The sequence below is a fragment of the Podarcis erhardii genome (assembly GCF_964252035.2).
Source record: "Podarcis erhardii genome assembly, chromosome: 10".
Taxonomy (NCBI): domain Eukaryota; kingdom Metazoa; phylum Chordata; class Lepidosauria; order Squamata; family Lacertidae; genus Podarcis; species Podarcis erhardii.
The window spans coordinates 3,135,120-3,150,649 of NC_138500.1; the positions used below are offsets into that span (position 1 = coordinate 3,135,120).

General features: G+C 45.9%; 1 protein-coding gene across 4 annotated transcripts in view; it reads left to right on the forward strand.

Annotated features, from left to right (window-relative positions):
* Positions 1-15,530, forward strand: part of LOC309351847 (acrosin-like) — a 53,221-nt gene that overhangs the window by 18,188 nt on the left and 19,503 nt on the right. The window contains exons 1-5 of one of the 4 annotated variants that reach the window (XM_081879951.1): positions 4,268-4,414; positions 4,991-5,217; positions 6,546-6,829; positions 8,386-8,531; positions 9,567-10,393. In XM_081879951.1, the coding sequence (XP_081736077.1) occupies positions 4,283-4,414; positions 4,991-5,217; positions 6,546-6,829; positions 8,386-8,531; positions 9,567-10,393 (1,616 nt within the window). In that variant the 5' untranslated portion in view covers positions 4,268-4,282. Of the gene's footprint in view, positions 1-4,267; positions 4,415-4,990; positions 5,218-6,545; positions 6,830-8,385; positions 8,532-9,566; positions 10,872-15,530 lie in introns of those variants that run through there. The other 3 variants (XM_081879953.1, XM_081879952.1, XM_081879954.1) reach the window with 3 other exon arrangements.

The following is a 15,530-nucleotide window of genomic DNA, read 5'->3' on the forward strand; positions in this document are numbered from 1 at the left end:
CCTAGAGGGGGGGCTGCCAGTCATTCATTCAGCCTTCTCTCCTTCTCATAATAAAAAACTTCTGCAAACAGCTGCACTATATGTTGTCCCAAATTGTTATTTCAAGTCATTACAAAGGCAGCCAGCAAATATTTCCTGCTTCCCTCGAAAAAGGGAGGAATTCTCATTTTTCTTTTTCTTTTTTGAAAATAATATTTATTACTTTTCCAACAATTTAAACACTACAAAAAAGAAGAACAATGCAATACAATACAAAAACACAACATAACACCAACACATTAAACTAACAAAACAAAACAAAAACAATTTAAAACACATCAAACAATTTCAGTATCTTATCTTTCATTCACTTATTTCAGTGACCTCCTCACACCTCCCTTTTTGTATTCCACTTCTGTTAATTGTTTCAGCAATTCCTTTCCATCTTCCTCTGTTTTCTATCCTATAATTATCCTAACACATTCTAACCTTATTTTTTCCTTTAATACTCTATTAATCTATTTATACTTAATTCCTTATAACATTTCTACTAAAGCCATATAACTTCATTCCAACATTTTTCTAACATTCATTAATTTTACAGTATTTCCGTAAATAATCTTTAAACCTTTTCCAGTCTTCTTCCACTGACTCTTCTCCCTGGTCTCGGATTCTGCCAGCCATTTCTGCCAGTTCCATATAATCCATCAACTTCATCCTGGTGATCTTCTATCTGATGCTCTTGGCTCTTTTCCAAGTCCTTCTGCGGATCTTCTTCGTATTTATACAAAAACTTTACTTTATCTTCTACTGATCTTATTTTTATTTTCCTTCCTTTGAAACTGAAGGATAGACCTTGGGGAAACTCCCACCTAAAGATGATTTTATTCCTTCTCAGCAGGGCAACAATATCTCCGTAGTTAGGTCTAAAATCCAAAATATATTTTGGGACGTCTTTAAAAATTTCCACTCTTGACTGTTGTACTTCTAGGTTCTTCTGGTAATGCCAACCCAAGATTCTATCTCTCTCTTCTTTAGTTAGAAGAGTGATCAAGCAGTCTCTTATTCTATTCTTCTCTTTTTTTCCTCCTCTTCCAAGTCTGAAGGCCCTCACAATTCTAAACTCTTCTTGGCCCAAGTCCAAGTCCCAAAAGTCAGCAAATTCCTGTGTGAGAAAATCTATCAAGCTTTTCTTCTCCAATTCAGGTAGGGCTCTGATCCTCAAATGAGGGATGAGTCCGCCTATCAGGACGAGGTGGAGCGGCTTTGTGCTTGGTGTGGAGAGAACAATCTGGCTCTTAATACGGCTAAGACCAAGGAATTGGTGGTGGATTACAGGGAAAAAAAGGCGGACTTTCAGCCCTTGTATATCAACGGGGAACGGGTGGAGAGGGTGGCGGAATTCAGGTTTTTGGGAGTGACTATCGATCAGGGCACGACTTGGAGCGCAAATACCACTGCTCTGGTGAAGAAGGCCCAGCAGAGAATTTATTTCCTCAGACTTTTAAAGAAGAACAATCTGAGTGAGAGACTGCTGGTGTCCTTCTACCGAGGTTTCATAGAGAGCGTTCTTACATACTGTATTTGTGCCTGGTTCTCCAGTTGTACAGCTAGGAAGAGGAAGGTGCTCCAGAAGGTCATAACCACAGCCCAAAGGATTATTGGTCATCCATCTTTGGAAGAACTGTACGGTTCCCGTTGTCTTAGGAAAGCAAACAATATCCTGCAGGATGTATCTCACCCGGGATACAGTCTGTTTGTACTACTGCCTTCTGGCAGGAGATACAGAAACATCAAGTCAAGGACAAACAGACTGAAAAATAGTTTCTACCCAAGAGCTGTGGCCTTCTTAAATGCTGTAACTCGATAGTGTGACCTGGGAGTTTGATGAGTGTGGGTGTGGGTGTGGCTGGAATGTGGTTTGTTTGGTTGTTGTTGTTGTTTTGCTTTTGTTGTTTTTAAGGGATGGCATCCAATTTCGTTGCACTTGTGCAATGTTGCACTTGTGTAATGACAATAAAGAATCTATCTATCTATCTGTCTATCTATCAAATTCGTCTGTTTTTCTTTAAGTTCAATCATAGCAAGCATCAACTTATGTTCATCAAGTTGCCTCTGTAGGGCTGGGACTCTCTCTCTCTCTCGAGTTGTGTTACTTTGCATTCAGCAGCAACGACTTTCTCCCTGGCTTCTTCCGCAGTCTGCCGTATCAAAGTAGATTCCTGTGTCAATTTCTGGATGGTTTCTGTATTGGTCTTCACCTTTTGTCCCAGATTATTTATACTTTCTGTAATTAAGTCAATTTTAGTAGTTGCAGCACCCACTTTCACATTTATCGCGTCTGTTTTCTTGTTAAGCTGTTACAGTGAATCATTTATCTAATTTAATGCAACCGCTAAGGCCTCTTCTGTCGACATTCCTCTTGGTTTTGAGTGTACTGGTGCAGAAGCAGCAGAAGAAGAAGCAGGAAGGCCTGATGTTGAGCCTCTCCTGGGTTGCTGCCAAGTCCTCCCAGACCTTAATGTTTTTTCAGCAATTGACTGGTCTGTTTTTCCCTTTCCATTTGCCATAACACTTAAAAGATTCAAGGTCAATCCCAGAGTCTCACAATTTTTTATCTTGCAGCTGGAAATTCCCCTAGCCCAGCTCTTGTAAAGCAACCAGTTTCAAAGACTTCCACTAGGGGGATACAGTTTCTATTTCTATTAATCAGTAATGTCCTCTTTTAAACACAGTTCACACAATCCAAAGTTAGTTTCAGTTTTCAGTTACTTTTACTCCTTTTTAAAAGCAGCCGGATACAGTAGAAACAATGTATTTCTCTTACTTAGCTAGCTGTCAATGAACGTTCTAAACGCTGTCAATGAACATTCCAAAAGACGTCAGTCCTGCTAGCAGCCCGTCTCCAGGGTCAGAGCAGCAGTATTTTAGCTTTCTTCGCTCTCTCCTGCAGGCATACTCAGTCCACAACTTCCCCCCCTCTTCTCCTGCCTCCAAGGGGGGGTTTAATGTTCTTTACCGATGGAAATTTAATCTTTTACAAATGGCTTTCCAAGACCTCAGCTTGCAGCCTCATTGCTTCAGTCTATTTACAAAAGGGGAAGGCGGACTTCCTGTGTTGAACCTCCCCGTTACGATACCAAATTAAACGTTTAAAAATCCAATTCTCCTGCTTCAGCTCTACTCACGGGTAATTACTTTGAAATCAAATTGTCCACAAGAAAAAGTCAGCGCTCTCTGGCAACAGCTATGCGGCTTCGCTCTGTGAAAGAAGCAGACAATTTGAAGCACCGCGCCGCTCACCCCACGTCGCTCCGGACCACCGAAACCGGTTTTCCCTGTGAGTAGGGCAGGCACAAAGGTTGCCCGCCGAATCCCACGCTCACAGGCTTCTCCCGCCTGTGATTTTTAGCGGGTCTCCGCCTTCGCTGTGGCGGCCAGACCCAGATTCCCACGAGGCAAATTCCTCCCAATCAGAGGAATTCCGCCATTACCGGAGGCACCAACCCGGAAGTCTTGGAATTCTCACTTTTCCATGCTGCGTCATATTAACAAGGGCCATCTTGTTTCTTCTTTTATCTTTATTAAGTCTTTCAAGTCTAAGTAAAGCTCTGCAGTTGAGTACTTAATTATAAATAGAAGTCCATCTGTACTCTTTTTTAAAAAATAAAAAGTTTTGCACCTTGATGCAAGCTGACAATCTCGGACAATCTGAGGGTCTGCAAGACAGTCCTCCCCCACCCTGGAGAGTCTGTCAGGGTTAATGATCAGCCCTGAATTACCGGCACTGCTGGGATCAAATTGTATGGGTGTCTGCCATTTCCTACCGCTGGAAACAGGAAGCTGTACATGAGTTCAGTTTTAACTGTCCTTGTTTTCTTTTCTTTTTATAAAATAAAAATGTTACCCCATTTATTCCATATTTTTCTTTTTTATCGAAATCATCTCTAATGTGCAGCCCACCATGAGGTCTTTGGTTCTAGTAAGTTTTGGTACTTCCTCCATACTTTAAATAAAGCATTCTCTTTCTAGGACTATAATGGGTGCCTTGCCTTGCCACACTGGAACTCTCGTAGGTACAAGGAAAGGCACCCTGTGCTGCAAAGAATGGATGTTGCAGTTGGCCAACGCCTGCAGGGAGCAACATGACAGGATGACCACTCCATGGCCAGAAAGCCTTACTCTTTCCATGCTTCTGGGCACATAAACACTTCTCTCAGTTGTTCAAGAGAAGAGAAGAGAAGAGAACTTGTGATGATGTCAGACTCTCCACCTGCTGATCTGACAGATCTTCCGTTTTGTGATGTCATGGATTCCAGGGAAACATGGAGGAAGCAGCAACACCTGGAGCCAGCAGAAGGATGGGGTGGTGGCTCCTCCCTGTTCTGGCCCTCGCTGCTTTCCGCCCCACCCATGCCGAGGAAAGCACCTGCGAGTAAGTGGGGAGAGAGGCCAGACATGGTGAGGAGGCAGGAGGGGGCATCCCACCCACCAACTCCTTCTGGATGTGGTGTTGAAGAGGACCATGGCTGACCCATGGCTGACCCATGGTTGCTCTCACTCCCCTTCATTGTGGTGGGTCAAAACTAGCATGTAAAGACAGAGTGTGTTCTCAGAGGGCATCTTTCTCCATCTCTCAGAATACTAGAATCCATCTGGGTCGCCCAAGGAAGCGGAATGGGGGACCACTCAATTGGACAGAAAAAAGGAAATAGAAAGAGGACAGAGGGAGGGTGGGAGAGAGAGGTAGAAAATAGCTTACTAATTTGGATTTGCTGAACAGTCCATATTTGCCTCTGGCCCCACCCACCACTGAGATGTGGCCCTCAAAAGACAATGTGGCCCCTGGCCTGGAAAAAGTTCCCTCCTCCCTGGGAGTGATGGGCATTTGGGAGGCACCCAGAAGTGCAGCTGGACACCTCCAGTTTCATCCCTCTCTTCCCAAGATAGCAAAGAGGAGGGGCAAACTGGGGGGAGGTGATATATATGCAATGTCTCTGATCCTCTTTAGATGGCAATCTGTGTCTTGCTTTCCAGTGGAGTCTGCGGAAGGCGTCCCCTGGCGGGCAGCCATAACCTCCTCCGGGTTGTGGGCGGCAATAACGTTCTGCCCGGAACGTGGCCCTGGACGGTCAGCTTCCAAATACTTACTTATACGGGATACTTCAGTATCTGTGGAGGCTCCCTGATCAGCCCTCGATGGGTCCTCAGCGCAGCCCACTGCTTTCAAGAACCAAAGTAAGCAAAGGGTTCCCAAGAGGTGTGGTCACGGGGTCTGCAAACCTGGCACCCAGGGCGGGGGCATCTCATGGGAGCAGAGTCCCACCTTCTGCCTGTCAAAGAGCCATCCTCCAGTGCTATCCAAAGAAGTTGTTGACACCTTTTTTTAGGATTGAAGTTGTTGGGCTTTTTAATGATTTTACCCCAAAGTTAGTTGTTGAGCTCTTTTTTTTTAGAATTCAGAAGCCCAGTAACAACCCTCATCAATGGCAGGACTGATCTGAAATAGAGATAGAGATCAGTTTGTTTGTTTGTTTGTTTGCTTGTTTGTTTGTTTGTTTGCTTGCTTATTTATTTCATAAACTTAATTGACTTCGGAGGGTGGTAGATCACTGCCAGTTTTTGATTATGGATAGTAGATCACAACCGTCTTGAAGTTGGACATGCCTGGTCCAGCAGTTCTCCTGCAAAACTTGAAAGAAGGGCACTAGGACTAAGCTGGCCCCCTTCTGTTTGATTCATGTTTCTGAGATTCATCCTATAGGCTCTTTCGACTATGTAGTGTTACTGAAGTTTTCAGTTCATACACAGGCCCACAAATCTGCAAACTGGACAAACCTTTTGGAGTTCTGTTGAGAAACTTTTGCTCCAGAATTTGCCACTCCAGGGTTTAATGAAAACAGCAGAGGTAGATGAAAAGTCAAATTTATTACATTAAAAAAAAGGAGAGCAATTGGCATATTTACCAGAGGTTTTAAACAGAATTAATGAATAGCAATGTGTGTAAGAATGCATGCGTTGGGGTAAAGCCTCCTTTAAAATCCAAAATTTCTTGAAAACAGTGTACAAAAAAAAATTGTTTGGGGGCAAATTGCTCTGCAAATATGTGTACATTAAGAGAAATTTACACTAAAACAATGATGAATTTTTATGAGGACTTTTTAAAAAAATGACGCGGAGAAGATTAGAAACATGATAGGAACCAAAACCAACACCCCAAATGTAATTTCCAAAGATTTCCCTCCACCCCATGGATCAAAGCAACTCTTTATCGCTTCATCACTTTACTTAAAACTTTGCCCCAGTTTGATGAGGGACCACCAATGAGTAAGTTGTTTGCGTTTGGTTTTCCAGATCCACCTGGTGGCATTATGCGAGAAGGGAGATGTGCAGCTCAGAACCAAATTGGGGGAGGGGAATGAGGCAAAGGGCGGTGAGGGCTGCCTGCTCCCCTCTCTCCTCAGACCCAGCTGTGCTCCCTGTACTCCAACATCCAGCCAACTTTGGCTGACCTTCATTTTGTTCAGGAGCACAGTCCCCCAGTCTATGCATATTCTTTGTTCCAGGGAAATACCAAATATCACTCTGTCGATTGGTGCCAACCGCGTCTCCGACCCCGGCCCCGATGCCCAGAGGCGCTCGATCAAGAGGCTGCTGAACCACAAGCAATACGTGCGCTTCTGGAACAAAACCTACAGCAAAATACACAACGACATTTCCTTGGTGGAGCTGAACGAGCCAGTCAACTGCACGGACTACATTCAGCCAGCCTGCTTGCCAGACGAAAGCGTGGCGGTTTCCAAACTCGGGCACTGCTATATCAGCGGTTTTGGCATCATGGACCCGACAAGTGAGATCTGAAGGGAAACCAGGCCCCCAGAAGGAGCGGCCTGGCCGTGTGCCTAAAGTAAATTTGCAGACCACACCTTCCCTGCTGATCAGTTTTGCCAAAGAACCATAATAGCAATGGTAGTCATGGTGGAAATTACAGTGGCTGCGATTGTGGTCCTGAATCTTGATTCCTGCATTGCAGGGGGTGAGGCTGGATGACCCCTAGAGTCACTTCCCACTCTAGGATTCTAAGTTGGTAGTTATGGTTGGGCTGTGTTTGTTTTGAGAGCCATTCCATTTCAAGGATTAGTTGGATTTGTTGTAGTTTCCAGGTCAGCTTCAAAGGTAGCTCCACGTAGAGCACATTGCAGTAGTCCAAGCGGGAGATAACTAGAGCATGCACCACTCTGGCGAGAGAGTCTGCGGGCAGGTAGGGTCTCAGCCTGCGTACCAGGTGGAGTTGGTAGACAGCTGCCCTGGATACAGATTTGACCTGTGCCTCCATGGACAGATGTGAGTCCAAAATAACTTCCAGGCTGCGCACCTGGTCCTTGAGGGGTACAGTTACCCCATTCAGGACCAGGGAGACCTCCACACCTGCCCACCTCCATCCCTGTCCCCCCAAAACAGTACTTCTGTCTTGTCAGGATTCAACCTCAATCCATTAGCCGCCATCCATCCTCCAACCGCCTCCAGGCACTCACTCAGGATGGAGGTGGTTGGTTTTGAGAGCCATTCCACTTCACGGCTTCTGGGCAGATCGCCTTCTCCAGACAGAGATGCTTGCCCCCAAAACTCAGCTCAGTAATGATGGCTTTGCATGCAGAAGATTGAGTTTCAATCTCTGGGTGGGGCTGGTGGAAACTCCTGTCTAACGCTGCTGTCACTCAGTGTATGCAATACTAGAACAGATGAAGAGATAGGGAGGGAGGGATGTGGTTTCAGGAGGAAACAGAGTTTTGGGATGTATTAAAAACTTAGGTATTTGTGAAAATAATGTACAAAAATGCATTATATTAGGGGAAATGGCTTTGCAGAAAGGTTTCTCTTAGGAGAAATTAGTATCCAAATGCCTGGTGAGTTTTTTAAAAAATTCACAAACCGATGCATGAACAGGGAGATCTAAACTAAAAATAGAAAAATAATGAGGAAAACAGCAGTTGACAGCTTAACCCATCACAACAAGTGAACCCCAACAAATTCCCTGGGGTTTACTCTGGAAACAAAAGAGGAACGAGTGAAACACTAAAGACTGCATTTCCTTGAGACCCCAGGGGGTTTGCCATATTGGTCCAAATGTGTTTTGTTCTAAAGGGGGAGGAGGGATGTGGTTTTAGGTGGAAACGGAGTCTTGGGGTCTCCAGGACCCCCCAGAAACCTGGAGCTAACCCTACTCTGCAGCCTGACATACCCTTGTCTCTGATCTCACCCTCAGAGATTAGGGAGGGTAGGGGGGTTGATATTGCTGCACCTGTCTTCATGTCTCTCTCCTTTAGTCCTGGGGGTGCAGGTGGGGTGGGGAGTGAAATCTGAACTGAGCCTCCCTCTCCCCCCACTTTCCCTTTCTGCTCTCAGCGAAAAAAATGCCCGACATCATGCAGGAGGGGGCTGTCGACATCATCCCCAGGGCGACTTGCAGCAGCCCGGACTGGTGGTACCACTATATTCTCGAGGAGAACATCTGTGCTGAAAATTTGGAAAAAGGCACTACTATGTGCCAGGTGGGTGAAGCTATGACAAAATCAAGGCTACGGGTTTGGTTTGGGGGTGAAACCTTCTCATGCTCCTGGAACAGCAGAGCTCTTGCTCTGAACATGCAAAACTTCCCTGAAATTCAGCCTCCAGCATCACAGGCATCAGCCGTGAGAGAAGGAAAAGGCCACTCCAGGGACAAATCCTTGGAGAGATGCAACTGGCCTGAGCAGAAAATGCAGGGCGAGATTCACCAGTGGAAAACTTGGCATTTGGCATTCGCATAAACATGAATGCCCTCCTTGGAGTTCAGGGGTCTTCCTTAACAGACCAGGGCAGATGAAGATGATCCCCTTTGCCCTCAGCATCCCTCCAAGCTCTGCTCAAGAGGTCGCCACCCTTAGCATCTGGACTCAGAAAGCGTCACAACCCAAGTAGGGGCCATTGCCTCACTGGTGGATATGAGTCCTTTAATGCCCAAACCACAAAAAAGGTCAGCTCAATTTTATGTTAGATATTTGCCAAAAGAGAAAATCCCACAGTGGAAGGGTGTCACCAACAGTGGCCACATTTCTGGAGATGCCGCAAGAGACTGACGGTGGTGTTCTAGTGATGAGCATAGCTGCACTCCAAACAGCTGACCTTGGTTCGGTTTTCAGCAGACACAAAAAGCCCTACTTTGTCCTGGTTGGCTTGAGCGTGGTGCTGAGAAATCCAGGGTTGCTGGTTCGATCCCCGTATAGGACAACTGCAAAGAGTTGGACTAGAGGATTCTCAGGGACCCTTCCAACTCCACAATTCTATGACTTTCAAGATGCAGAGCAGGGGCTCTGTTTCTGAGCTACAGCCTTCCCTTAGATTAGATGAGCTTCCTTAGAAGTCCACCTAGGCCAACCATCAGCTCAATGGATGGTCCAGGGTGCAGGATGCAACTCTGTGATGCTTCCAGCTGGAGCTTTCATATGACATCTTCACAAACCTTTCCTCTTACAAAGCTCCGCTTCTGACCCATCGGGCTGTCAGCACGCTCCTCCTCACAGGAGCCCTTTCTCTCCCGCTTGCAGGGCGACAGCGGCGGCCCCCTCATGTGCCGGGAGCAGAGGTCTGAACGCTACTGGGTGATTGGAATCACAAGCTGGGGACCACCCTTCTGCGGCCAGAAACAGAAGCCAGGGGTCTACGCCTCCACGCAGTTCTACATCGACTGGATCAGGAAGATGACCAATGAGGACTTTTCCCCACCCAAAAAACCACCGCTAATGGCACAGCCCCGGCCTACGCCACGTCCACGCCCACCTCCAAGGCCACAGACCCAACCAGGACAAAATGGGAATGTGCCATATCCCAGGCCCCCTAAAGCAGATGGGGTCACCAGGCCTTGGCAATCCCCCAAGACCACTTCCCAGACCCCTCCTATGGTCTGGCCCACCACCAGACCTTGGCCACCCCCCAAGACCACCTCCCATACCCATCCTGTGGTCTGGTCCACGACCAGACATTCACCACCGCACAAGACCACTCCCCAGACCCCTCCTGTGGTCTGGCCCACGACCAGACCTTCACCACCCCACAAGACCACTCCCCAGACCCCTCCTGTGGTCTGGCCCACAACCAGACCTTGGGGACCCCCCAAGACCACCCCCCAGACCCATCCCACGTCCTGGTCCACTCCCAGAACCAACTCCCATCCCACATGGTGGACCAAAGGAGGGCGTCCCAGGCCCATTATATGGTACATGCCTCCCGGAACAAGGCCTACGGGACTGGGCGCCTTGACTCCCCCCCAGCGCCGAATCTGGGGCCTAACACCTCCTCCATGGTCCATGAGCACGATAAAGTGGCATCTGAGGACAAGGGCCAACTTGCACCATTGGCATGGGCAGATTTACAGGCCGTGGGTCATAATTCGCACACCCGCACAAGGGATTGAGTCCAGGTTGCTGAAGCCGCTGCAAAGACAAGTTCCGGCGCCACCCGGGAGCCAATTGGAAGTGGTCCCTAGCTCAGCCGAGGGCTGATAAGGACTGCCAGGCTCGGGTGGCAATGCTGGGGTGGGCATGGGCATGGTGGGTGGGCTGCCCCTGCCAGATCTCAGAGCCCACAACCCGTCCTTTGCTGGTAACAAACTAAATGCATCTTCTCCCCATTTGATTTTCTTCCTCTTCTAACTTCGCCCATAATGGATCACATGCGCAAAATTCATCTCATTGCCTCGCCGCCGTTTCCTTGGAGTTTTTCAACCTGGCTTGAATATGAAGTTGCATCCACATGGGGACTTAATACTGCAAACAGCTTGTTGGCGACACTTTTTAACAAAATAAAAAAATCAAAGTTCTCAAAATGAATAAAACCACGAATGAATGGATCAACAGGTGAGTGTCGGTGTGCTACTTTTCAAAGCATCAACTCTCCTGAATCACGCTTGGGAGGCTGTAAGGTGAATTATTTGTGTCACCTGCTGTGATCTGCTTCTGTTATTTCAGGTGCAGATCCAGGCTGTTCCCAGGAAGCTGCAAGGCTCTATTGCAAGGGTGTCCAAACTTTTTTTCAAAGCGGGCAAGATTTGATGAAGTGAACATGTGTGAGGGCCGACCAAAGTTGTTGAGCTTTTTAGGGCTTTCCCCCAGGAAATAAACTGCAACAGGGGCCAGATTAAACCGACCGGTGGAGTGGATTAGGCCAGACTTTGCACATGCCTTCTCTATAGGCTAAGCCAGGCCTACCTGCACCAGGTGAAAGGGAATCCTGATTCCATGGTGTTCTCTAGAGATGCAGCTAAACCTTGTTTTCCAGTCGCAGGTGCATGCTTGAAAGCTCCAGTTCCAAACAGTTTTCTTTCTGAGCCAGTGAGGTGTAGTGGTTAAGAGCGGTAGACTCATAATCTGGTGAACCGGGTTTGTGTCTCCGCTCCTCCACCCGCAGCTGCTGGGTGACCTGTTATGATATGGAAGCAACACAGCTGCAAACTGCTAGCTTGAAAACATCACATGATGGGAATGTTGGGACTGTCTGTGGGAAAGAGTGGGACAGTCAGTTCACAGGGCAATGCACCAGAATTTGCTCCGAGTGTAATCTGAGACCTTCCTCTTGCATATGTACAGGAAGTACAGGAAGTTTTTGTCACTTGATTGCTGGAGTTTGAAAAGTACAGACACGCTTTCGGTAATGCTGAAGAGACAGAAATAAAAGCACGTAAATACGTTTCTGTCTATCTCCTTTCCCTGCCGGGGGAGCAGGAGGGAGTGGGTGTGCTCTTCCCACGCTGGGAAGAATCGCCTATCGAGACCTAGCCTGGATCTTGCTGGGGAATGCTGCCTGGGAGGTCAACCAGAGACCAAGCCAGGTGCCTGGGAGAGTTGCCAGTTTCTCCCGATATAGGCTTGATTTCCAACATGACCTTGGGCTAGTCACACTTCTCTGAAGTGTCTCAGCCCCACTCACCTCACAGAGTGTTTGTTGTGGGGGAGGAAGGAAAAGGAGAATGTTAGCCGCTTTGAGACTCCTTCAGGTAGTGATAAAGCAGGATATCAAACCCAAACTCTTCTTTAGTTCTTCTTCTTTCTGCCCCAGCTCTTTCTCGGGCAAAATCTGCATTTTACCACTGAATTGGAGGCAATTGTTCCCACCAATTCAGTGGTAAAATGAGGGTTTTCCCGGAGGAAAGAGCCAGGAGAAAAACCCCCCAAACCCTGCTTAGACACAGAGCTTAAAATCCCTGACCGAAATGCAGCAGCAAAGGAAATCCCTTGAGCCAGTCACTGCCCCTCAGCTCATAAAGCTGTTGTGTGGGTTAAGGGTGGAAACGAAGAACCATTGTCACCAACGTGAGCAACATGGGGGGGGGGAGTGGGATAGAAACTGAAATATACTCGGAGTCGAGAGTGGATTTCATGCTCTTTATTCAGCTCATAGTGGTGAGGAGGAATGGAAGATTCCCCAGAATATCTGCTTTATATACATTATTTACACAATGGGCCCCACGTGATTGGCTTATTCTGGGATTCTCCTGTAGGCCAATCAGGTTGCGGATTCACTTCCACCTGGATCTGGATTGGGTGGCTCCTGTGGACCAATCAGACTGCTGTATTCTGGACCCTATTGTTCTAGGACCAATCAGACTACTGCATTCTGAATCCTATTGTTCTAGGACCAATCAGACTACTGTCTTTTGGATCCTATTCAACTCAGTACATAACAGAAACACAATAAATAAAGGTATCAAGGCATTTGTACCCCATCCCGCTTTCCTTCCTGCTAGTGCCTGCACTGCAGCTTCCTGATAATGAAATTCTGCAGTTTTAAACATCCCAATTATTCCATGTTTTGGTTTTTTCAGCAAAAGGCAGCAGGAGGAAGATGGCATTACAATCCTCTGCTCACCTCTGGACAGCTGCTGCACTAAGCAGTGATCCAGTTTAAAGATGCAAAGCAGAAAGGATGTGGGTTTGGGGGAAGGCAGGACAGAAAAAGGGTGAAGATCTTTCAGATGGGATTTTGAGGAAATAAAAAAGCATCGGTCACAAATCCAAGAGAGCCAGTGTTGTTAGAGTGTGGCATAGAGTGTGGGTTCCCTGCCAGCAGAGCGCAATGCACACCTGTCTGCAGGCTCCTCACCTGCGGATTGCCACAGCTTTGTGGGATGTAAAACACAAGAGCAGTCAAGTACAACATTCCTAGAGTGAACATGTTTGCACATGGGGAGGGATGTTTGTCCAGCCAGCAGGTAAACTTCCTGTTTCCCTCTGGGCTGGGACAGACTTCCTCTACATGTGACTAGAGGTGGGCGTGGCCTCACCTGTGCAGGTAATAGTAAAAGTACAGGGCAGGGGCAGCCATCTCTCTCTTGCCTCTCTTCCTTCGAAGAAGCAACATCTACTAAGCTAAAGATGCCCTCTTGGCTCCCAGCCAAGAGAGGAGACAGGGACTGTCTTATTATAAGATAGACTCCAAATGTATATTACTTCATTAAGCCTAAGTCTGCCTTCTGGGTTCTGATTGTGAACAGAATGTGAGTAAACTCTTTTTATACTTTTGTAAAAGACTGTGTCATCTCTTCTATTTTATGAGGGAATAAGGGGAAATTACCAGAATAGTTATTTTATATATATATATATTTTAAAATAATATTTATTCAAATTTTGAAGGTTACAATAAAAAAGACAGAAAAAATAAAATCATTAAAAAAGAAAAAAAGCAAATCAAACCTTTACATAACTTTCTTCCTTTACTTATTTCCTTGACCTCGTCACACCTCCCATTTTTGTATTCTAATTTAAATTGTTGTTTCAGCAAATCCTTCCAACCTTATTTTTATCTTAATAATTTGTTTTAAAATACTGTAATTTTACATTCTTTCTTTCATCAGTTCATTTTTACTTAATCCTTTATGTCATCTTGCCAAAACCACATAATTTTCTTTTTCAGACATCTTACTAACAAAATCCTTAATTTTACAATATTTTTAAAAAACCACTTTTACTTTATCCAATCTTAACTCTCATCCAAACCTATATATCAATACTTATTCTTGAGACGTTTCTCTAAGGTCGAAAAAGATTCCCTTCCACGAATTTCCCAACTCTCATAAAAAAAAGAAGCAAATTATATTATATACCCATTGAGTTCCCAATTTCCATTCCACCCATACCCCCTTCCCGGTTTCAGTCCCCAGCATAAGTCCATCAATCTCAAAAAGCCATCAACCCGGAGATCTTACATCCGAGGCTCTTAAGTCTATCTCATGTCCCCTTTGCTAGTCTTTTTGATAGTCCTTAGTATTGAAAGCCAAATCTCGGGGAGGCTCCAGCCCAACAGCATCCACATTCCTTCCAGCCAAACCTCCGTACTTAAAAGTAAGGCCTGTAGGGTATTCCAAATCTTGTTTCATTCTCCTTTCAGATCCAAATGTCCCCAAAGCTCCAACTTCCACCTGAATCAAACTTATAATCCAAGGGTCATCTGATCTCCACACAAGGAGATCTCTCCATCTTCCACTTTCCAATTCAGGCCCGGCTTCCATCTTCAAAAATTTATTTCCCCTTGTTGCCATCATGTCAGGCCTCAAATTGCAGCTCACCTTTCACATCTGCAGGGTTACGGCTCCCCCTTTCTTCTCTTCAGAGAGAACATAATTCTCCTTCTCAAATTTCCCTGTTTGTTCAGTTGAATAAAATTCCTGTGCCGAGTTCTTATCAAGTTCAATGATGGTACTCACTCTTGTGTCCAAAGTTGTAACATTTGTAGTCAAAACACCAATTTGTCCTTGCAACTTTCCCAAGAGAAAGAATGTCCTATTCAATTCAAACTGGATTTCCTTTCCAACAGGCATTCTCAAGCATATCAAGGTCAAAAAACAGTTTCTCAGCTGTTTCTTGATGCAATATCCCAAAGCTCCCTCTAGTGGAATTTAAGTTTCTTTTTACTCCTTTCAGCACAGATCCAAAAGTCCAATACATTAGATTGTAACAGTCCTTCCTTCTTTTTAAAAATAAGCTTGTAACAAATGTAGACAATAGAAACAAAGTCCTCTTTTTGCATCTTGACAGCTAGCTTGACAGCTGTCAAATTGTTCTATACTTCATCAATGGGCTCTCACGGACCACTCCCAGGTCCGGGGGGTGGGGGGTGGCACATCAATTCCCAAATTTAGTTCTTCTCCTGCAGGCTCCCCTGCTTCCAAATAAAATTTCTTATAGTCTCAATCAGTAGAATTAAAGTCCTTTACGGGAAAAAAAAATCTCTCCACGACCTTAGTTGACAGGTTCTTTGCTTTAAATTATTTACAGAAAGGGGAGGCGGACTTCCTGTTTGGACCTTCCCCGATCGTGCCGAATTTAAGAATATTTTTAAAATCCAATTTTCGTACTACTCACGGGTTGTTGTTTGAAATCCGAATGTCCACAAAAAGAAGTCAGCGTTCTCCGACAACGGCTGTGCAGCTTCACTCCGCAAAAATAGCAGTCGATTCGAGACACCGCGCCACTCACCCCACGTCACTTCGGAACCCCCGAAAAGGGGTTTCCCTGTGA